This window comes from Prunus persica, chromosome G1 (assembly GCF_000346465.2).
Source record: "Prunus persica cultivar Lovell chromosome G1, Prunus_persica_NCBIv2, whole genome shotgun sequence".
NCBI lineage: Eukaryota > Viridiplantae > Streptophyta > Magnoliopsida > Rosales > Rosaceae > Prunus > Prunus persica.
This window is the reverse complement of record NC_034009.1, coordinates 1,732,908-1,756,955: the sequence shown is the minus strand read 5'-3', so window position 1 is coordinate 1,756,955 and position 24,048 is coordinate 1,732,908. Positions and strand designations below refer to the sequence as shown.

Sequence of the window (24,048 nt, the reverse complement as noted above, 5' to 3'; positions counted from 1 at the left end):
AAAATAAATACTTAGTCATATTTTTCACTTTCCATATCAAAACTCTATACAAATTTCTTTCCTCATATCTCATGTGAATAGTGGTTGTCATGGCAATGAGTGGAAACACCACAAGCATTTTGCAAGGGCTGCCACTATTCACGTGAATAATAATAGCAATTGCCTCCCTTTACGCTTTACCATGACAAATGGGTGGAAGTGCTTTTAGGAGGCCACATAGGTGTCATGTGATCATTGGTTGATAAGGAAACCAGCAAGTGGGCTTTAAAGAGCCTTATAATAGATATTTTGTAGAGAGAGTTGCTCTCTAATGTTAATCAATCTAAAGCTAGACCTCTGAGATCTAATAAAAAACATTCTCTTTCTCTTATCACTACTAGAAATTTGGGAAACAGTCCATAAAAACTGTTTTTTTGGCACAGAACATGGTTAAATCGTCCTTATAAACATCAAGGAGCACAAAACCGTCCCTATTGCAATACTAAAGACACAAAACAGTTCCTATTGTTATTATCATCCGTATTTTAAATGAATGGACATCAATACCGTCGTATATTGGGTAAACAAATTTACTTAATTTTCCATTAGGCACGGATTTTAAGAATAGTGACAAAATCCCTTAATGTATTAGAGATTGTCTTCAGTCCTTAATCATATTTGTAGATATATCTTTGCATATTAATCTCTTGAATGATTTGCTACTTGTATTACCAAAAAATTCCAACATGGTATCGAAGCATAGTCTGATAAACTAAGCTGGGAGTATTTTCTATGTTCAACTATTTGAGATTTATTTCTTTGAAACCCTAACTTTCAAACTCAAAAAAATATGATGGCAAGTAGTAGCAACAATTATAGGAGTTTCTCATCTCCTATGACAAATGTAGAGCTGATTATTTCAGTTTTCATTTTCTTTTTAAATTTTAAAAAACTGACATAAAAATTTTGAAACTGGAAAACTTTTTAAAAGTTGTCTGGTAATTGATTTCAATTCGCCATTTTCAGTTTTATGCGAAACTTGGAAATGAAATTGTTTTTGGGGTCAAATTGTGAATTTGATAAGGTCACAAAATGAAATTGCATGTGACAAAGAGTTCCCTTCTTTTTTCTTTTTTCTTTTTGAATTTTTTGAATTTTTGAATTTTTGAATTTAGGATAAACTTTTGGTGAGAATTCTAACGTTATCTTTGATGCGTAGGATGGCTTTGATGAGCTGAAAATTTCAAGATCAAGCAACGGAGCCAAGTTTATAATTGTCTCAAGAGAAATATATCTACCCCTACAAAAAGAGAATTTGAGAATTTATCCCGGAAAATTTCCTTTTTGACTTGCCTCATCTTTATATTTGCACAATGTTGTTTGGTCCAAAATCTCAAAGAATGCTTCTTTTATATATTGTCATTTTGGTTTCATGAATGTTGGAGATTATTATTAACAGAGAGCCAAATGAAATTATGTATTCAGTTTAACATCATGTGGTGACTGAATTATAATTATACAATATTGGTCAGTTACAGTAGAAAAGTGAATAATATATGATTTGATTTCAGGCATGGTGATTCTTATTTTAGCTAAGTTTGTGGGATATGTACTTTCCCTAGGAGTAAGAACTGATTTGCTTCTGTTGCAAATCTGGACTTAGATTTGTAGTTAGGTACTTTTGAGGAATTTCCATTCGATGGAATCTTATGTGTGTCACTATGAAAGAATTATATGTACCTATGTTAGTTTCATTTTCACGAACAAGTACTTGACTAAATAGTGTTTAAGAGATATTTTCCATATACATCTTAACCCCTACATATGCAAATTAGCCAGGAATCCAAATTAATATTGGAAACCTTAGTTCCGTGTTGATAACCATTTCAATTTTAATTCTTAGTTTTCATTTTTCATTTTTGGTGTTAGAGAATAGAGGAAAAAGAGGGAGAATGGAAGTGAGAATGAGAGTGAAGATGAGATTGAGAGGGGAGGATTAGAGGGACAGTAATAAAAGTGAAAACAAAACTAAAAACTGAAATCTATTTTGAAATTGTTTTCACTTTTGTTACTCCTCCCTCTCATCCTCCCCTCTCATCATCTCTCTCAATCTCATCTTCACTCTCATTCTCCTCTATACTCTAGCACAAAAAATAAAAACCAAAAACTAAAATTGAAATAGTTAACATTAACATTATATAAGTACACGATCGTATATAAGTACACGATAGTAACCCTTGATCTTGCCAGTGAGAAATAAAGGGAGTTTCCCTTCCCAGTTGACAGGATTAACATTAACAATGGTAACCTGCATTTGGAGGTCTTGGGAGACTATTTGTGTTTAATCGTTTCGGCCAGTCTCCAAGTGAGGCTTGGATTATGAAGGAATATGGCGTGACAGAATCTTGGAGCCGGCTTTATTCTATTAACCTAGGACCTGACGTTGAGATGAAGCCTTCGGTGGTTTCAAAGAATGGCAAAATGGTTCTTTTGAAGATAGACTACGATATCGATGAAGAATTAGACCATAGGCTTTCTTGGTATGATTTAAAGAAAAAGAGGCTCAAAGAAGTTGAAATTAGTGGTCTGCCCCCTCGATTCACAACAACCATTTTTTGGGATAGCCTTTGTCTTCTTGATGGAGATCCTATTATTGTTGAGAGGCAGGCAGCAGCAAGTTCCCTCTCTCTGGCTCTAAGAAGAGGAAAATAAGATGATCAGAATTACGGTGAATTTGCTATTTTTTTTTTAATGAAAAAAAAGGAAATTACAAACAGAAACCACGCGGACAAGCAGGCCCAAACAGGTCGAAGAAGAAAGGAACCGAACAATTCAAAGGCAAGCCCGACTCCCATAGCTTAGAAGGGTTGAGCCCATGGCCCAAATTTGCAACGGCATCCGCCGTGAAGTTCGCCTCGCGATAGATATGATTGAAGGACAGATCCGCTTCCTGTTTAACACAATCAATGATGAGCTTTGAATCCCCTTCCACAAGGATATTCCGCCAACCTCTATGGATCGCATAAGCAAGGCCATCTCGAAGAGCCATACAGTCAGCCATGAAAATAGTGTTGTCAACAATGTTCTTAGCTCCAGCGAGTAAGACATGGCCGTCAGAGTCACAGATAACAAAACCAGAGGCAGCCACATTATTACGGATAGAGCCATCAAAGTTTAACTTGACCCAGCTCCTTGGGGGAGGTTTCCATTTGATATGGAGCGGGGCTGAAGGACCCTTGGCGTGCTTGACATTTTGGTTCTAGAACTCCAAGCCAACCTGCCCAGCCACATTGAGAACACGGACAATATGAGGAGTAACATCTTTGAAGACAAGGTTATTTCTAGCTTCCCAGACTTGCCAACAAAAAAGAAGAGCTTTGGAGAGAGCATTGGGGCCATCTGAGTTGAACTAGCAAGAAGAGTGCCCAACCAAGTGAGAAAGTCAAAATTCGAAGGGGAAGACACGGGATCCATGTTGGTGCAGCTCCAAATACGACTTTGAGTGAAGGAGCAAGTAGCAAACAGATGATTAATGATTTCATTGTGGGAATTGCGGAGGGGACAATCCGGATTGATATGGGGGAGAAATATGTGCAAATGACTTCGCATTTGAAGCCTTTTCCTGATGAGAAGCCACAAGAAAATCTTGACGTTAGGGGGAATAGGGAGACCCCACATTTTCTTAAGAAGAGCTGCTTGTGGATGAGAAGTAGCATCCTGCACCTGCACATTATAAGCACTTTTGATAGTAAAAATTCCTTTAGGGTCAGGGCCCCAGATTAATTGATCTTCCAAGGGGGCTAGAGGGAGCGGGATAGAGATAATTTTGTCGAAGATATCATCATCAACAACATCCTTAAGTTTAACTATGTTCCAACATTGATCAGTTAAAAAATCAGCAACAACTAGCTGGAGATTAAGAGAACTTCTTTGGGTACTAGGAATCAGGTCAAGAAGTGGGAAAGGAAAAACCCAATGGACAGTCCAAAAAGGAATGGACTTACCATTTCCCATAATCCACCTGATTCCCAAATTAAGAACAGATCTTGCATAAAATTGTTTGCCAAGCTGAGGAATGAGAAGACTTCTTCTTGAGGGCTAAGAAATTTTCTTTTTGAAGGTATTTTAATCTGACTATTTGAGCTGTGAATTTGCTAATGAGCATGTGAACTTGTGATCCTTTAGCTACTAGGCTTATTATTAGTCTTTGTAATGCTTTATTAGGTTATTTAATTGTTAGTGCGCAAGACTGTTTTTAACTCAAACCATACCATTACAAATCAACTCCCTTTCGGTTGTGGAGTATATATTTTTGTTTTTGTTTTTTGTCTCGTTGGTCTTCTGTTGTTTGGTACATATATTAGGAGAAAGTCCCTCTTATCAGCATATATTGTTTATCCTGTTTTAGGCATGGCTTAATTAAGCCTTTGATTTTAAGTGAGCTACATGTTTGGTGGGCCGGACTGAACTGGACTTCTCTAATTAAATTGGACATGAGTCCAATCTGTTGTTTGGTGGGTTATAAGTCCAATCCAATCAAAGCCAGCCTAATCTAACACTAAGTCCAATCCTAACCAGTCCAGTTCAGGCCATCAAACGGGAGTCAAACAACAAATAGAGTCCTAGCAGTCGTGAAGATAAGGACAAGCGATCAGAATATGACAAATATCTAATATCTATATTCTAAACCCTAATCTGAAACCCCAAACGCAACCTGTGAAGTTTCAACCATGTCAAACATCCCACCGGAGCTAATCTTTGACATCCTCTTACAGCTCCAACTGAAGGATTTGATCCGATACACATGTGTTTCCAAAGCTTGGCATGCTTTCATCCACAACCAAGACTTCATCAAAGCGCATCTCAAACGCTCCATCAAAACCAACTCTACTCGCACCATTTTACTGGAGGCTCCTCCCTCATATTTATTTTCATTGCCTTTTGACAACGATGAGACGCTCGGGACAGCCACGATAATCGGGTGTTTGATTCAGTCAAAAGGCCCAGGAAAGTATACTACCGGAATAGTGGGCTACGCCAATGGTCTGGTTTGCATACAGATACACACAGTGGTGGACCCAAGAATTTTTCAGAGAAGGGGCAATATTCGATTGAAGATTACTAGCAATGTTTCATAACTTTATAATTAAAAAATACAGAGAGAGCCACATAAAAAAAATTATTATTATAAAAAACATATTATAAAAAAAATAGAAATAAAAAACCAGAAGAAAAAAAGACCAAAAGGGGACAAATTAAACACAGACCTTGAGATTTGGGTATGTTGGCTTCTTCAATTCAATTTAGGACTCTCTTTATATTAAATTATTAATAATATTAATTGTACTTTGGCAATGGGTTCCTATCTGCGGAATATAAGGCTTTATTCATATTTTTTTTCATTGCCCTGGTCCAAAACGAGTCGTTTTGGCCAAGGACTTTAAAAAAAAAAATGCATGCGGTTGTGCTACGTGCAACAGCCCAACAACGCAACACCACATCAAACAAAAAGCAATTTCGCAGAGGCATTTCTTCGAGTAGATTGTGGGCACTTCCATGGCAGAGTTGAGGGGCAAATTCCACAACCTCCAGAGCTCTTTCCAGCGAGAAGAGGTGCATATGCACCTCCTTGTGCCTCTGTAGGTCCGCCTTTGGATACACAACTATATCGATGGGGATATTGCTTTGTGGAACCCGTCAAAAGCTGAAGAAGATTCCCTTAATAACCCATGAACCGCATGCACATCCATCACCAAAATATGGATTCGGGTACAATTCAACCAATGACGACTATAAATTAGTGGGGATTATTAGGAAGCCTGCTAATGAGTATGGCTATGTTACCGTGAGTTATGAAGTCAGTGTTTATAGCCTAAAAGCCAACTAATGGAAAAGGATCCAGAACATACCTTGTAGTGGTTTTTCGTTACATTCATATCGCATGGTGTTCTCAAACGGCACTCTAAGTTGGCTCTTGTCGAAAAAGTTACATGATGTGTGAGAACATGTGAAGGTAAAGAGTCTCACATTGGAAAGTTGAGAAACCTAGTAAGGGCTTATAAGGAGTTGGGCTACTCCCCCCTTGCCAATTGGTTTTGGGGTGGAACCCCAACGGCCACATGTGCTCCACGTCACCCAAAATGTGTTGTCCACGTGTTAGGCTTAAAAATTTGTCACACGTGCGGGGCGTGTGAGAATGTGAAGGTAAAGAGTCTCACATTGGAAAGTTGAGAAACCTAGCAAGGGCTTATAAAGAGTTGGGCTACTCCCCCCATTGCCAATTGGTTTTGGGGTGGAACCTCAACTTTCTTCTGTGAGAATGTGAAGGTAAAGAGTCTCATATTGGAAAGTTGAGAAACCTAGCAATGACTTATAAGGAGTTGGATTACTTCCCCTATTGCCAATTAGTTTTTGGGTGGAACCTCAACTTCTTTCATAGTATCAGAGTGAGTTGCCCACGTGTGCAAGTCAAAACGGCCACACGTGCTTCACGTCATCCAAAATATGTTGTCCACGTGTTAGGCTTAACAATTCGCCACACGTGCGGGAGTGTGAGAATGTGAAGTTTAAGAGTCCCATATTGGAAAGTTGAGAAACCTAGCAATGACTTATAAGGAGTTGAGTTACTCCCCCATTGCCAATTGGTTTTGATGTGGAACCTCAACTTCTTTCAACATAGATCCTAACACTTGATCTTGCAAGTGAGAAATATCGGGAGTTTTCCATCCCAGTGGATAGGATTGATAACATTGAACGTTCTGGGCTGGATTTGGACGTCTTGGGAGACCATCTGTGTATTCGTGTTAATCGTTTCATGTCTAGAAGGGAGGCTTGGATTATGAAGGAATATGGAGGGACAGAATCTTGGAGCCTGCTTTATTCTATTGACAATGGGACCGGTTTCTAAGCCTAGGGAGTATCAGTCCTTCAAACCTTTGGTGTTTTCAAAGAATGGCGAAGTGTTTCTTTTGAAGAAGGACTGCAAAGGCTGTAGTCTTGTTTGGTATGATTTAGAGAAAAAGAGTTTCAAACAAGTTGAAATTACTGGTCTGCCCAGTCTATTCAAACCAACCATTTGTTGGGGGAGCCTTTGTCTTCTTGATGGTGATCCTGTTATTGTTTAGAGGAAAACTTCAAGCAGTGAAGGGTTTCTCGATCTGTAGTGTAGTCAAAGCCAAAAAAAAAAAGATGATCAGAATTTGGGAGAAAAATAGTATTTATATATTTCATCATCTATAAATAGAACAGTCCTCCTGCAGTATATATAGAGAGCATCAGAATTTTTATATTCACAAAGAGAGGTTTCTGCATAATTTGGTTCAAAGTTCCTTATGAATTGCAGTGCTTCTTTCACAAGGAGAGGAGTCGTTGTATCCTAGGAGGCGAACGCTAGTGAACCATAAGCACCAATGTGGGGTGTAACTAGGCAAACGACAACGTTTTAATTCACTTGCTCGTGCAATTGCAATTGATCTCTGTAATGAATTAGAGCAGATGATGTTTCTCAACTTGGTTGCCTTGTGACGCAAGACTAAAGCTTCTTTCTCAACACTTATTCTTTTTGGGGGAGAAAGGGTCTTCAAGAGTATGTTTTCAATTAATTAATAACCAATAATTTCTTCTCTCCATTGCCTCTCCCTTCCTCCATCAGTTACTATTGTAGAATAACTGAGAAATTATAACTCCAACATGTATATACCATCTGAGAGATCTGATTGCTTGATGAAGTTGAGGTTGACATAGATAAACCTGTAAATCAATGGGATTAAATTCCATGAGACATGGAATGAGTTCTAAGTATGGGGCTATGGGCCTAATCACATTAGGCACTCAAATTGCAGTTGCCTTTGGGCGTGAATATACAAATTTCTATGCAAGAACACAATAGGCTGATTGTTTTCTGGTCAAAGGCTAAAAAATAAAATTAAAAAAACCCTACGTCCAAGAGCACAATAACCCCTATAAGTAGACCCTAAACCCTAATCTTAAAACCCAAACCCAATAACCTTCCAAGTTTCAACCATGTTAAACATCCCACGGGAGCTAATCTTTGACATCCTTTCACGGCTCCAACTGAAGGATTTGATCCGATATATGTGTGTTTCCAGAGCTTGGCATGCTTTCATCCACAACCAAAACTTCATGAAACTGCATCTCGAACTCTCCATCAAAACCAACTCTACTCGCACCATTTTAATCCAGTCACAGTCAGATCCATCATACATGGGTTCATTGCCTTTTGACAGCGATGAGACGCTAGGGAAATCCAAAGTTGTGCACCCGATGCCTCCGTGGAAACACGGAGGAAGATATACTCTAATCCTGGGCTACTCCATTGGTCTGCTTTTTATATGCAACTATGATCTCAATAAGGATTTTACTTTGTGGAACCCGTCAATTCAAAAGTTGAAGAAGCTTCCCTTCACAACCCTTGAGCCGCATCCATCACCAGGTTTAGAGATATCCCGTTCCCATATTACAAATGGATTCGGGTACGATTCAGCCAATGATGACTATAAACTCCTGGGGATTTTGGAGCTTGCTAATAGCGACGATGTTATCGTGAGTTCTCAAGTCCATGTTTATAGCCTAAAATCCCACTCATGGAAAAGGATCCAAAACACGCCTTGCGATGGTTATAGTTTTTCAGAAGATTCAGATAGCATCGTGTTTCTCAATGGTGCTCTAAGTTGGCTCATGTCTAAAGAGTCAGATGATGCAGATAAGTACATGATCGTAACCCTTGATCTTGCCAGTGAGAAATGTCGGGAGTTTCCCATCCCAGTGGACAGGATTAACATTGACATTTCTAGCCTGGATTTGGAGGTCTTAGGGGACTATCTGTGTATTTCTGTTAATTGTTTCTGGTGTCGAAGTGAGGCTTGGATTATGAAGGAATATGGGGTGACAGAATCTTGGAGCCTTCCTTATTCTATTGAATGAACCGAGGTATGACTCCTGCAAACCTTTGGTGTTTTCAAAGAATGGAAAAATGGTTCTTTTGAAGATGGAGTGCAAGGATGCCGATAGGTTTTTTTGGTATGATTTAGAGAAAAAGAGTGTCAAACAAGTTGAAACTAGCGGTCTGCCTCGCTGCTTCGATGCAACCATTTGGTGAGGGAGCCTTTGTCTTCTTGATGGCGATCCTGTTATTGCTGAGAGTCAGCAGCAAGTCCCCACTACCTCTAAGAAAGGGAAATATTCAAATAGATGATGATTGGAACTAGAGAGGAAAGTAGTTAATTGGCGTGCGTGACAAGGGTGAATTTGGTTATACGCGTGTTAGTTTTTTAGCTCATATCATTACAAATCAATCACCTCTGTTTCGGTAGTTTTGCTGTGTTTCCTGCTACATTTTATTGACCTACTACACCTTTTCTGATATGAGTGTGCTGCATCAATGATTTAAGTCCTCTTGCCATCCTATGCAAAAATCTAGTTTTCTTCAAGATTCTATTATTAAAAAAGTGTAACTTTACATATACCCAAGTATAACAAGGGAGAGTCTCTAGGTCACTCCCCACGCGTTTACCTAGGTTTAATGTATAGAAAAATATCACAACGAGCAAACAAGAGTTGTCTTTAAATCATGGGCAGAAGTATTTACAGATTGCAACAGAGCAATATGAAGTCAAGATATCTACTCTTATTTCAAAGAACTATAAACTCTATACAAAACTAAGTATCAATTCATCTAATTATCCAAGTACCTTTACCTTTCAATATATATTTATAAATCAGGTGAGGAACTAGACGGAACAGGGGAACGGAGGACACAAGCATAAAGCACAGGGGGTAAAGTGTGCCAATTGCAAGTACAACGGGTAAATTGAGATTTTTGGTAAAGCATATAGGCCATATCAATAATGAAGCCTTCATCTAATTATCCATGTACCTTTCAATATACATTATAAATCAAATCCTTTTATCCAAAATCTCAAAGAATGCCTACGGTCATGAAGCGATGATTGAGTACAGCCTGTGCAATTGGCCGTTTTCGGAAGTCAGGATTCAGCATTGCCTACAACCGAGTGAAATAACATTGTTTTAATAAAACAAAATGAAAGTGACAATTGGAATCTTACATTCCGTTGAATTATTAAAGAAGCTTCTTTATGCTTAGCCCTTCCTGCTTCTTATAATTGGAAGATGCATCTTACTCAAACACTATAACCAATTCAATGCCTAAAAAGAGCTATCTTCTTCTACTCACCAAAATGAGACTGGACAACAGTAACCTTTTCTTCGACATGGTAATTCGGACTGTTTAGGATATGCTAAGATACCATATTTCATATGTGGACCCTAAGTGTTTAAAGTGAGTGCCAAAAAAGAACATCTATTTATGCTAACTTCGACTATATTAGCTCATCATATGCTGAAATGATGATGAGATTAGTAAATATAGTTGTGAAAAAAGAAAAAATACAACCCAACCTGGAGTAACTCCCAACCAGCACCATCTCCAAGATCCAGGAACTTCACAGCATCTAATAGCCGGTCATCTGCTAAACAGTACCTGTCAAAAGGGGTCAAAGGGAAGAAAATAAGCACCTGAGGCAGAAACATCCCAAAACCTGCAAAGAAGATCTTAACTTTAAAAGTAAGAAAAAATTCAAAAAGTATAATACAAATGTAACACGAGCACACTTTTTTCTTATTCTACATAGACTCAATGAAAAATAAAGACAAAGAATCAAAGATAATTAATGTTTAAAAGGTCATTACCAGTCCATTGATACATTTTAACCCCTGCATTGTTCATCTTTTATATTGTAGTGCAGCAAATCTCCCTAAACATAACTATTATTCCAGCAACAAAGCAGATTAGTAAAACAAGACTCCATTGGACATACAGAAAATGGTAGCTCCATCAGATCAGACTGTAGAACAACTGAGATCACGCTAAAAATATTCAACTCTAAACAAGGAGCCGTAGATGGGAATTTAAACTCATAATTGATGTGACTCATATATTGATGAAGTTCAGGTCACAATGGATAAATTATGCTTCATCCTAGTGTAGTCTGTCTACCTCCAGTGAGGCCGGACCACATATGTGTAATTTCAGTAACTCAATTCCATGAAACAAAGCCCTAAACTACAGAAACAAAGATAGTGAGGTATGAAGCCCCTACAAGAGCTAAATTAAACAAAAATTTTAAGTGTTTATTACTATTAAATAGACAAACTAATAATCATTATGAGCACTTTATGATATCAATGATATCTTACTCTCTAGTTGCTCCAAGATCAAGTTGGAACGTGCTCTCCAAAAGCCTCTGCAAATTCACAACATAAACAATTACGACTAAAAGACTTGCAAATATCACTATATCTGATGTAGTAGCAACAACAGGGTTAGAAACGAAATATCCTGTTAGCAAATGTCACTATAACTGATGTAGTAGCAACAACACAGGGTTAGAAACGAAATATCCTGTTTGCGAATATCACTATAACTAATGTAGTAGCAACAACAGGGTTAGAAAAGAAATATTATGTTTGGAATCTCAATACTAAACTCATTATCCCAAGTTTGTGACTAGAAGCTTTTTTCCCCAAAGAGAACTGTTAATGGTAATCAAAGGAGTTGGACCATTTATTTCTATTGTTACTCAAGAGTTAGTCAAACAGTTAACCTAAGAATCAATGTCAATAGTTTTAAGAGTCAACCTATTTGGGGTTTAGAAAACTGGGTCCTGTAAGTTTTCCAAGTCTTCAACTCTTTAATGTCATTTAGCATTTTGTGGATTCTTTTCAGATTTAAGTATTTGTTCGAAGGCTTGCTGCCTTAGTATCTTCGTCAATAATTTCTCCTCTTCTTTTCTGTATTTTTTATCTCTAATTTTTCTGCATTCCTAGCAGTTTTTCTTCTTATCTCTATTAGAAAAATTTGTACCACCTACAGTACATCATAATCTAAGTAGCACCCACCTTGTGTTGGCCTATATCAATTTGGAAAAGAATGGAGGATGTTGAAGAGCTTGCTGCCTTGATATCTCCATCTATACTTTCTCCTCCTTATTTCTCTATGTAATGTCTCTGCATTACACCAATCCCTTCGCTTCTTCTTTTTTTCTCGGGTTGTTCTACCAACTATTAACTTTGTCTATCTACACCCCACCACAAACATAGCAATATCCACTTTGCGTTTTCCCACAACAATCACTCATACGAGAAAAAGGAAACTATCAACTAAAATCAAAAGAAAATGTATGGTAACATTATAGCTTACTTGCAAGGAAAGTCCGTCCATTATGCCTGCTTCACAGAATGGAACAAATGCTAAGTATGCCAAGAGAAGACCTGCTTCATATCTGCATGGAGATCATAAAAAGATAGTGTAATGAATACGAGGTGGATTCAAACTTATGAAATGAAGCCAAAGTGCAACAAATTACATGTCATCTGATATTCCAAAGGCTCTTTTTTCCATAGGAGTGAAGGCACCGGCAGTAGATGCTCGTCTCCAAAGTCCCTCCGATAGTAATCCAGGATCCCCTTCTAGATTTGAATACCTAGAAAACAATGTGTTTGGAGAATGCAACTGTTAAGGTACAGATGACCCGCTGTTATTCAATAAATCCTCATATGCCTTTCTTTAATAAATAGATAATTGTATATGTAAACTGCAGTGAATCATAAATAAGTAATGGCATTTTGATTCACAAATAAATTAGATTATACAAACCCATTGGAGTGTTGAGTTAAAAAAAATGACTCCACGTTTATATCCTTACTTTAAAAATATTATTAATTAACCTTTAAAAATTACTATTTTCCTTTTGATAAATTGAAGAGACTCAACAACAACATTTCCTTCTGCATGCTCCTTTGTTACCTCCTCCTTTGTCCATTGGTAGATTAAAAGACAGGACCTCAACAATTAAAATATTCAAAGAATCACTTTGCCAAGGATTGAAATTTTGGCCAAAGCACCAAAATTTTGATTACGCATAGATTACACATACAAAAAATATTACAAAAGCAAATATATTATATGACAGTTAGCATACCCAATGTCAACAGAAAAGGCTAGATCCCGAAGTCGTGGGACCAAGTAAGCAGCATCTCTCTCTGTAATTGTGCTGCCAGCAGTTGAAAAGTTTGAGCAGATTATAGCAGAGAGAAAATTCATAAACTAATTTTTTAGATGAAGCACTGTCTTGAACAAAATTGGATATCTCTAAGCAACATACTTCAGAATAACAGAAGCTGGTCCAAGACTCTGGTGCAACCTGTCATGATCATGCATGTAAGCCAGGCCTCTCATAATGCCCTGAAGCAGCTTGGTAACAAAATATCTTCTGCGTTTGATTGTTTCCTCTTGCTCAAATTTATTCCAAACTCCCGCTGCACGGTTTCTTGACACTTTTTCACTCATAACTTTAGCATAATCTGCGGCACTGGATTTGCCATGATTACGAAAAGCAAGCCACTGCACATGATAAATTTCTTCATTCATTCATTGTCGCTACCAAAAGAATTAATAAACACTTTGTATAAGCAAAGTCTTGAGAAATAATTTCACATAACAAACCTGCTCTCCAGTTTTCGTTTCAAACCCACCTACAAGTATTGCAAGATTCTGACAGATGCCATTTGAACTGTTCTGAAAAAAAAAATTTAAAACAAAAGGACAACACTAAAAAACAGGAAAAGGAAACGCTTTTGGTATTGATATTGATTGTAAGTAATTGGGAAACGTTGCATGCATATGCAATCATTTATAGGGTAATTTAAGTAACATCTTGTATTACTTGAAGGAATAGGTGAGCATTTAGCTCATTAGCAGCCATCATATCCGCCTCATTCCCACCAGCTCGTTGTCCAGGATAAACCTTCATGCTTAAAAATGTTACTGTTCAATAGAAATTATGAGCCTATAAAAGTGAATCGAACTAAAGAGGATGGCATTGATAACAATATTACCTTAAAAACAACAGGAGTCCCTTTCAGCGGACCCTGAGAGACTCTCCCATCATATAGCCTGCAAAAGAACTGCCATGAGTACTATTAGCATCAGAAGGATAACAATTTAGAGATATCTTATTCACAATATAGATTTCCTTTGAGCTAATTTCCTCAAACTGATAGGACCAGTCATTGTGTGCCTAAGCATACCATACATATATCCTTTAGAATGTACCTGATCTTTACACTGCCTTCTCCTACATCTTGAACTCTCAACCGCCCCAAATCACCCGATGAGTATTCAGTATCTTCGCCCAATGGAGACCCCGAAGAGCTGTTTCAGGCAGAGAAAAGGAGAATAAATAAATAAATAAATAAAATAAGATGAAATAAAAGAAAGAATAATGTATTAATAAAGTATGAACCAATGAATCCAAGTAGAATTTTTCTTTTTTAAGTCAATCTACAGTTTTCCATTTAACTTTCTTCTTTTCCCTTTGGTTTCTTATCAAAAGATCAATCAAGCGGACGGTGATTATCTAAATTAATAAGAACATACAGCACTTCTTTTTCCTCCAATTTCTCAGCCACCAAACCAAACACAGAAAGCAAGTTCAACAACTATCAAATAAAATTTAACTCTAATTAACAACAATACTGATAACTGCCCAATCAACAACCTAACCTTCGTTCCAATTGTTTAATCAGAAAAACCAAAACAGAGACAAATTCATAGGACATTATGACCCCAAAAATCTCATAAAAGCTTCCCTCTTTATTAGGACATACAACTGCAGCTCTATACAGAAAACTTTTCTTCTTATTTTTTTTTTTCCTTTCATTTTCTTATAAAGCAAACAGAAAGTTAAGCAGCGTTGACAAAAGGATACCTGGTGATGTTCATGAAGCCATAGCTCCCAATGAGTCGACCCACCTCGAACGAGTCAGAGTTTGTGATCAGACTTGCTTTGCAACAGATCCGAGTCGTCCGAGTTCTGAGTAGAGAGTTGGGTTTGTGAATGTGACGAAACGGAAAGAGGGAATCAGGTGGTGCGCGGAGCATGGTCGTTTGCTCAGCTTCCTTTCGGTCTTCCTTCTGAAGAAATGGCGCCAAGTGGTTGTTAGAGAAAGTTTGGGGAGGAGAGGATAAGGGGGTTTTGTTATGGGGATGGAATTCCGTACGGTTATTCAATGAACGGTTTTTTTTTTTTTTTTTTTTTTAAATAAATGTCCAATGCCACCTCAACAACAAAATAATTTGGACCCATACCACCACAAAATGTTTAGGGGATTTTCTCTCTTTTCAGTTGGTTTGCCTTTAATTTTATCCATGGGTGAAATTGGCTCTTTTGGAAAATAAAAAAAAAATTTGAAAAATGCTAGCGTTAGTAGCATATGATGTATGAGAATTGTAAGCCACATATGACTTACATAGTCTCAAAACTATTTAAGGAGCATTGAGGACTTTTGGCAATCAACTTCATCATTAGGGTTTTTTCATCAATGGGACACCAATATTTTAAATGGCCAATGTCACTTAAAAGGTTTTGTGTTGAAGATCTAAACTATTTAAGGACTTAGGATTGGGGGATTTTTCACCAGTGAAACACAAAGGTGTCATTACTTGTATTGTATGACAATATCATATTTCATTTTATTTAAAAAAAAGTGTAAGTTACTATTTCTAATCCGAGACCCACTCTCACTAGTATCTTCCAATTTTTTGGTAATTTTACAATGAGAGGGTTATGTTGAGGGATTCTAACAATAGCTCTACAATTGATATGACTATCAAAGTCCCCCTCATCATTTTGGGTATGGGCTTTGTGGAGATATGGAGACGTTATCTGCTGATGGGCTTTACCAGTTTGATACCCTAAACTAAACCAAACCCTGGAACCCAAGAAAATACTGATTTGGGCCACGTGTGAAGTAGACAAGCACACAAGTTATCACATTGATGGATGAAAAAAAGAGACCAAAAGAACATGAACAACACTATTAGTATTATCGCTTAAATAAAATAAAAAGTGAAAAGGAACGACCACATCACCACAGTTGATTGAAACAAACAAACAACCCAAGTGGGTTTGTTCGAGTGGAAAATTGAACGGATTAGGCCACACATGTTGGACGAATGTGATCGAACTCCTCAAAGAAGTTCTGAGTTCGATCCTCCGCATGTGTAACGAACATCTTGAGGAGAGCTTTTCCTTAACCCATGCCGACACTCCTACCACCTTTTTTTGTAATAAAAAAAACAAACAAACAAACAAACAAACAAAAATCGAAGAATATTTGTTTACCCATGCGCTTCTCTCCATAGAAGGATTCTAAAAAAATTATTGAGAAGAGCCTGTGCAGTCTGTACTGTGGACCCATATGTGCCTGTGATCTTACTTTCTTGGGGTAATGTTCCCGTAAGATTTCTTGTTTAGTCGTCTCAAAAGTTGTTTTCTTTCCGGCAATCAAGTTTGTCAAAAAAATTTGGGAATTTTGTAGGCATGTCACATGAACTTGTATCTTAGTTTTAATTTATTATTTTAAAGAAAAATTTAAAAGAAATGCCACTTTAATTTTTTAAAATCCATGATTTATCATCTGACTTTAACACCATCCAATTTTCCATCCATTTTTAAGGGTATTTTAAAAATAGAAAAATTATTTTTAAAAAAATTTATACATGGTTAGAGAGAGTAGAGAGAGGGGGGTGGTTCTTGTGCGATGTGTTTTGGAGGCGGGTAGGGGAGAAAGGGAGAGAGAGGTCTCTTTTTTCTCCTTTTTTTTTTTTTTTTTTGAAAATGGAAATACTAAAGTACCCTTAAAATGGATGGAAAATTAGATGGTGTTAAATTCAGATGACAAATCATGGATTTTAAAAAATTAAGGTAACATTTTTCTTAATTTTTTCTATAAAGTGACAAATTGAAACTGAGGTATAAATTCAGGTGACATTTCCACAATTATCCCAAACAAGTTTATCGTAATTGCATGTAAATACCGCGTGCGTAAAATGTGACTAAGGTTAATCTCCTTGCGCTCCAGATTCTCTCTTCAAATCTCTTTTTTCTAAAGTCGCTTGTCCAAATAAAAAAAATTATAAGATTAAATAAGTTGACGAAATGCTTAATTTGATCAAATTTATAAATATTGAGTTTTATATTGATAAAATTGAAGTCCCGAGTCCCATTTTGATAATAACCTCAAATTTGAAGGGAGCATAGATATAGATTTTACACTCTTTCAAAGAAAAAAGAAAAGAAAAAAATAAAGTCCAACAACTGCATAAAGTGTGTCGGTTCTCACTAATTTGTTTTCCATAAAAATAGGAAGCCCAATAGGGTAGATAAACATGGAAAACGAAAATAACATTAGAATTTTATAAGGTGGACGCTTGAGCGTTGCTTTTGTTCACTTCTATTTATAGCACTGGCCATTCCTGCTGGAATTCTATTCGAAATCTTCCAACCTCTCGTTCACACTGCAATATAATCATCTTATTCCAACATCTCTCAGCTTGCAAGGTTCGTAATCAACTGTTTTGGTTGAAAATAATTTCTGGGCGTGGTGGTTTTGCTTTGATTTCTTTCATTTTTTTACTGTCTTTTCCTTTCATCGTCTCGTCTGCCTCCAGTTCGATAATTTTGCTTATGGGCATGTTTTACTTTACGCAAGTATTGTGATTTTCAGCTTATTTTGATTATTGGGTTGTCTTTATTTCCTTGTTTCATGAGGGTTGAGGATGCTCTGTTTCACTAATTTTGATTTTCTGCTGTTTATTTAAATTCATTTGTTTATTCTTCCGCAGTGAGTGTTTTAAAGTGATGCTGTGGCATGGAGTTATGTGAATGTTTTTCAATTAACATACAGTTTTTGTGTACCCTGTTATGTTTGCCGAGAAAATGTATGCACTATCAGAAAATAGCATTCCTACAGCAGTATCTGTTCTTCTTCCTTTAAACCAACCTCGGCATTAATTTTAAATGGCACCCTTATAACAATAAGAAACTTCATTGGCAAGGCACTTATTCGATTTGTTTAGATGTTAAAATGCTTAATTAATCATAGATGCTGAAAAGTCTTCACTACAAACTCTTCTCATTTTTTTGGGTATGTTTATTGTTGCAGAATGGGAACTACTGGGGGAAGTAAATACGGTGAATACACATATGAGAACCTGGAGAGGGAACAGTACTGGCCTTCCGAAAAGCTTCGGGTTTCCATAACGGGGGCTGGTGGTTTCATTGCTTCGCATATTGCCAGGCGACTGAAGAGTGAGGGTCACTACATTATTGCTTCTGACTGGAAGAAAAATGAACACATGACAGAGGACATGTTTTGTAATGAGTTCCATCTTGTTGATCTGAGGGTGATGGATAACTGTTTGAAGGTCACTTCTGGTGTTGACCATGTGTTCAACCTTGCTGCTGACATGGGAGGTATGGGTTTTATTCAGTCCAACCATTCCGTCATTATGTATAACAACACAATGATCAGCTTTAACATGCTCGAGGCAGCAAGGATCAATGGAGCTAAGAGGTTTGTTTGCCTTGGATTTGTTATCTGTTTTTAGACATTTCAGTTAACTTATTCCACTTGGTTTCAGCAATGTTTAAGGGTCTATTGATCCACACTAGTCACCACTATAAATACCTTCCACTTCGTTTTTTTTTAAAATTTTACGAAACAACTGAAATGGTTCTTTTATCTGTTTATTCTGTTTGTGAAGCCTTTTTTTCTTCACGATATCACATATGATTTCAAACTTTTGTTTTTGTTTTTCGCTGTTTGAATATCTGCTAACTCGATTTCTCATCATGGTTTGCAGGCTCTTTTATGCTTCTAGTGCTTGCATTTACCCTGAATTTAAACAGTTGGACACTAGTAATGTGAGCTTGAAGGAGTCTGATGCTTGGCCTGCGGAGGTTTCTGCCGAGTTCTTTGCATTCAAATATGTTCATTATGAAATGTGTTTTCGTCATTTTTGAATTCCTTTGCTTGTGTAATAGCCTCAAGATGCTTATGGCTTGGAGAAGCTCATGACTGAAGAATTATGCAAGCACTATAATAAGGATTTTGGTATTGAGTGTCGGATCGGGCGGTTCCACAATATTTATGGACCCTTTGGAACTTGGAAAGGTCAGTCTCCAGTTGTGAGTTCCGTTATGACTTCATACACACTGCATATTTATGTATTTTGGCATATTCATTGTTGCATATTGTTCGTGATCTGTTTTGCAGGTGGTAGAGAGAAGGCCCCTGCTGCTTTTTGTCGAAAAACCCTCACTTCCACTGATAAGTTTGAGATGTGGGGAGATGGGCTACAAACGCGGTCTTTCACCTTCATTGATGAATGTGTAGAAGGTGTCCTAAGGTAATACTGCCTTCAAATGAAAACATTTGTTGCTACAATTTTGTGGCACTCAAGATTCTGTTGCTTTCATTGCACATCAATTGGTTTAATGTTTAGTTTACTGTGGAAATTGTAATACTCTTCTATCAATCCCTCCATCATAGGAAAAATAGCTGCTTTTTAAGCTTCATTTGAAAATCAATAAATTGGATTTTGAAAAGGGATAATGGATGCATACTGATTTGACATTCAAATGCATTCAGATTGACAAAGTCTGACTTCCGGGAGCCGGTAAATATTGGAAGTGATGAGATGGTTAGCATGAATGAGATGGCTGAGATAGTCCTAAGCTTTGAGAACCAGAAGCTCCCCATCCATCATATCCCTGGCCCTGAGGGTGTTCGCGGACGAAACTCAGACAACACTCTGATTAAGGAGAAGCTTGGCTGGGCCCCTACCATGAAGTTGAAGGTACAATTTTTCAGGAGTGATTTGTTTTCTTGACTGAATCTCACTTCTACTGAATGAACTAATGTGTGTTTAACTCTGATTTTAATAGGATGGATTGAGAATTACGTACTTTTGGATTAAGGAACAGTTAGCGAAAGAGAAGGCTCAAGGCATGAATTTGTTAGGTTATGGGTCATCAAAAGTAGTGGGAACCCAAGCACCTGTTCAACTGGGCTCTCTTAGAGCTGCTGATGGGAAAGAGTTGCTCTAAACTACCAAGACATATATGATGAAGATGACTATATAATTTGCTTACCCAGCATATCTGGATATGACAGATTTTCATACATAAAGCAACTGCATGGATTTGGTCTTAATTATTCTTCAGCTTTTCGAACAGCAGCCATTTCGTGAATATGTAGTATCTAGGGTAGAATAATGTTCTGCGCTTTCTTTTACTGATGAAAGCTTTCGATCAAATCATAGGTTTGGAATGTCATTATATCAATGACATTGACAATTAGTAGCGATGAGTGTTTGTTGTCCAGCTAGAAGATGTGAACTCTTGAACAAAAGAAGAAACAAGGGTTTAAAAGCTCAAGTATGCATATTGGTCATTCTAATATCTATACTTGTGTTTCCAAAGCTTGGTATGCTTAATCCACAACCAAGACTTCATCAAAGCGCATCATGAACGCTCCATCAAAACCAACTCTACTCGCAACATTTTATTCCAGAATATTCGTAATTATAACTTCGATTTCTTTTCGTTGTCTTTTGTTGACGATGAGATGCTCGGGACAGCCACGAAAATCGGGAGTCCGATGCCGTCAAAATACTCATTGCATATAGTTGGCTACGCCCAGCCGCCATCACCAGAATTAGAGAGGCATGACTATGAATTCGGGTACGATTCAACCAATGATGACTATAAACTAGTGCAGATTGTAAAGATGGCTAATGAGGAAGACATTGTTGTGTTGTGAGTCATCAAGTTAGTGTTTATAGCCTAAAAGCCAACTCATGGAAAAGGATCCAGGACAGTCCTTCCAGTGGTTATGGCTATCCAGTAGGTCATTGTGACATCGTGTTTCTCAATGGTGCTCTAGGTTGGCTGATGTGCAAGTGGTCTTCCTTTGCGTTATTTCTTAACAACCATCTGTTGGGGGAGCCTTTGTCTTCTTGATGGCGATCCTGTTATTGCTAAGAAGTCTAACAAGAGGAAAACTTCAAGCTCTGGTAGTCGAAGCAAAAAAACAAAAAAAAATAATCTGAATATTTGCTTATGATCTATGTTATCTTTGTACGTAATGATCCTTTTTTCATTATTGTAACAGTGTTAGCTAGTTTGTTAGTCCGCAGTTTTGTTTTCAACTCTTATCAAATTCTACAGGAAGCTACTGCATGGATTTGGTCCTAATTATTTAACGGTTGAAGAATTCTGCTTGTGTGTTCTTCAGCTTTTCGGACAGCCCCCGTTGTGGGCTATCTAGATTCTAGAATAGAATCCCGAACATGAATCAGTATACTCTTCTTCAATTTCAATTTGCTAATGAAAGCTTTCCTCATAAATTTGGAAGCAAAACCTCGTTATAACTTATACCAACGACAACAAGTAGCATTGCAATGAGCGTTTTGTGTCTGGCTCTCTCTACAAATAAAGAAGAAACAAAGGGTATAATAGCTTTGAAAGTGTATAAGTGAGGTTAGATGTAAATAAACACTTTCACCCATTCACTCATCAAAAAATTATGTAGTTTCCACTCTAAAATTCGTAATTTAATACTTAAGAAATTAAAAAAGATTTCTAACTTTCGCGGTTCATAGACTTTTACTGTTCTAAATAAGTAATATGTCGTAAATGTAATTTGGATTTTTTTTTTTTTTTTAAACTAACAATATTGAAGAGAAAATTTCCAACACAAAATTAAAGATTTTTATCAATCCTTGTGTTAACTGGGGTATATTTTCCAACCCTCAGATTCTACATCAACAGTCAAACATTATAAAACAGAAAAAAGATCGAGCCAAGTCGGTGGCCCTGGCCTATAAAAACTCTTTGCAATTGAAAATCGAACACACGAGACGAGACAACAAAATAGTCGAGACTCCAGATCCTTCTTTTCCCTCACTTTTTCCCCCAAAGAAAAACTTTCCCTCGCTTTCCCGCCCTCCAAACAATCCCCGAATGGCCGCAATCAGTCTCCGAAAGGGCAACACTCGTCTGCCCCCGGAAGTCAATCGGGTTCTCTACGTCCGCAATCTCCCCTTCAACATCTCCAGCGAGGAGATGTACGACATCTTCGGCAAATACGGCGCCATACGACAGATACGCATTGGTACCAACAAGGACACCAGAGGCACCGCCTTTGTCGTTTACGAGGACATCTACGACGCCAAAACGGCGGTGGATCACCTCTCCGGCTTCAACGTCGCCAACCGCTACCTGATCGTGCTTTATTACCAGCAGGCGAAGATGGGCAAGAAGCTTGATCAGAGGAAGAAGGAGGAAGAAATTGCCAAGATGCAGGAGAAGTACGGCGTCTCCACCAAAGATAAGTAGTTAATTTTCTGTGATTTAACTCTTCTTCTGGTTGGAAATCGTTGGGTTTATATGTTTGTATATGTTGAGGGTTATATCTATGCTCTGGATTTTGTAATCTAACTATTTGGGATTAGGAGGGTTTTTTTAATGCTCTAATTGGCTCTAATTGATTTTTTTTGTCATTTCTTCTGCTTTGATTTGTTTTGACTTGTGAATGTAGATGTGATGAATTTGAAAACAATGGTAGATTTTGAGGTATGCATTGTTGAATGAGATTAGTGATTGAACGCTTTTGATTTTGTTGGTTTTAGAATTTTGCGGCGAGGTATAGTATTTGATGCAAAATCAAGTTTTGCCACCGATAATAAACGTGACATGGAAGCCGGCATGTTTGTGTGGATGTGTCGTGTCTATGGATTGCTATGTCAACAAATATTGTATAAGCTCAATGTGCAAGTCTCTACATTAGGAATACTGGTATGGAGAGTTGAATTTTCTTAGGAAAGTGCTGAAATTGATGAAATATCTCGTTAAGTTTTTCTTATAGTGTCTACCAGTCCATTGGCATGTATTTGGCACGTCCCATAAGTAGGAGGAGAGGTTAGGATATAACATCCTTTAGAAAGGATATCAACTTTTTGTAAGATTTCGCATGTTTAGATGGTCCATGAGGAAGCTGGTGAAATCCTATATGGCATTATCCCTTTCTTTTGTAGTTTTTTGGTGGAGAGGGGGAAGGGGGGTGTTAGTGCTCACCAAATATCCTATCCTCATCCAATGTGCCAAACACAAACCTTAATACACAGAATGCTTGTAGCTGCTTTCTATTCTTTGGTTTGGATTGGATTGTAGATTTGGGGAGAAGTGATGGGATTTTAGCACGAAGAGACAATATACAATTAAGAGACTGAAGAAAGCACTTGGATGAATTTGATTTCTACTTACTAGTTCCATCTATGCTTGCTGATTTTTGCAAAACTCAAGGACTGACACGGGGAAGAATTCATCTTTCCGGGCAGTAGATTAGTGGATTTGTTAAAGGATGTATCTTGAGTAGCCTAAATGTGTAATTAAGGGAGTAGCTGTAGCATAGAGGCAAATTCTATAAAAAAACAGAATTGTCTATAATAGAAAACAAATTCTGCTGCAGTTTTGGTGATGCACCAGAAATAGAAATCAAAGCAATGGGCAATAACTTACAGTGAATATAGCTTAATAATTGAATCGGGAATGATTAATCTATGAAGGGCTAAGCTTAAGAACACTATTTTAGTTCAGATTCGATTTTCATTGAATCGATAGGGAAATGTATTTAAAAGAACTTCTATACTGCTATAGCAACTTTGGAATCCCCTTCATTACATATGTTTTCATGAAATCTTAGCCATACAAGCTCATTTAAAAGTCACATGACAAGAACTTCTAAAGCTTTTAGTCTATAGTTATAACATAATATAAAGCAAGATAATTCTCATAACGTGACGATTACGAACTTGATACATAATAATAACTAGTATGTAGGTCTGAAGGTTGGGCCTACTTGGTGTCACGGGATGACTTTTTCGGAGTCTTCTTTCCGTGCGGCCTTAGACTTGATCGCCTCTCGAATAAGCTAAGTCAGCCTTCTTCCTATAATACAAGATCGAACTAAGCAAAGAACAATCGCAAGAACAAGAACACAATAAGAACGCTTAAGAAAGTTTGGGAGAATATATGCTTGTATTGCTACTCAATGCTTTACAAGTTGTGAGGTCCGGATTCACAATGTGACATCCTCCTTATATACTTTCCCTATCCCACCTAC

General features: G+C 37.4%; 4 protein-coding genes and 1 pseudogene across 6 annotated transcripts; 4 read left to right on the top strand and 1 right to left on the bottom strand.

The window, feature by feature from the left end:
* LOC18789265 (F-box protein CPR30) lies at window positions 8,203-8,922 on the top strand. The gene has a single exon (XM_007224074.2). It carries the CDS (start codon window positions 8,203-8,205, stop codon window positions 8,920-8,922), a length of 720 nt encoding a protein of 239 aa, XP_007224136.2.
* LOC18789664 lies at window positions 9,606-15,314 on the bottom strand. 3 transcript variants are annotated; one of them, XR_002269923.1, is made up of 13 exons: window positions 14,787-15,314; window positions 14,132-14,230; window positions 13,915-13,972; window positions 13,743-13,823; window positions 13,523-13,594; window positions 13,182-13,420; window positions 12,999-13,070; window positions 12,384-12,500; window positions 12,218-12,299; window positions 11,215-11,261; window positions 10,708-10,782; window positions 10,417-10,498; window positions 9,981-10,000 (listed from the first exon to the last, which is right to left on the bottom strand). XR_002269923.1 is itself a non-coding variant. In XM_007222726.2 (12 exons), the coding sequence occupies exons 1-12, from the start codon at window positions 14,957-14,959 to the stop codon at window positions 9,917-9,919; spliced, it is 1,206 nt and encodes a 401-aa protein (XP_007222788.1). In that variant the 5' UTR covers window positions 14,960-15,313; the 3' UTR covers window positions 9,606-9,916. The 3 variants fall into 3 exon arrangements, 1 of the variants encoding a protein (XP_007222788.1); XM_007222726.2 differs by lacking the exon at window positions 10,708-10,782 and having other exon boundaries at window positions 9,606-10,000; window positions 14,787-15,313; XR_002269924.1 differs by lacking the exon at window positions 9,981-10,000 and having other exon boundaries at window positions 10,478-10,556.
* Window positions 17,285-20,338, top strand: LOC18792175 (GDP-mannose 3,5-epimerase 2). Its single transcript, XM_007223158.2, has 7 exons — window positions 17,285-17,420; window positions 18,025-18,435; window positions 18,725-18,821; window positions 18,906-19,035; window positions 19,138-19,270; window positions 19,513-19,720; window positions 19,809-20,338. The coding sequence occupies exons 2-7, from the start codon at window positions 18,026-18,028 to the stop codon at window positions 19,968-19,970; spliced, it is 1,140 nt and encodes a 379-aa protein (XP_007223220.1). The 5' UTR covers window positions 17,285-17,420; window position 18,025; the 3' UTR covers window positions 19,971-20,338.
* Window positions 20,326-21,153, top strand: LOC109946779 (annotated as a pseudogene).
* Window positions 21,748-22,535, top strand: LOC18789254 (splicing factor 3B subunit 6-like protein). The gene has a single exon (XM_007225743.2). It carries the CDS (start codon window positions 21,888-21,890, stop codon window positions 22,260-22,262), a length of 375 nt encoding a protein of 124 aa, XP_007225805.1. The 5' UTR covers window positions 21,748-21,887; the 3' UTR covers window positions 22,263-22,535.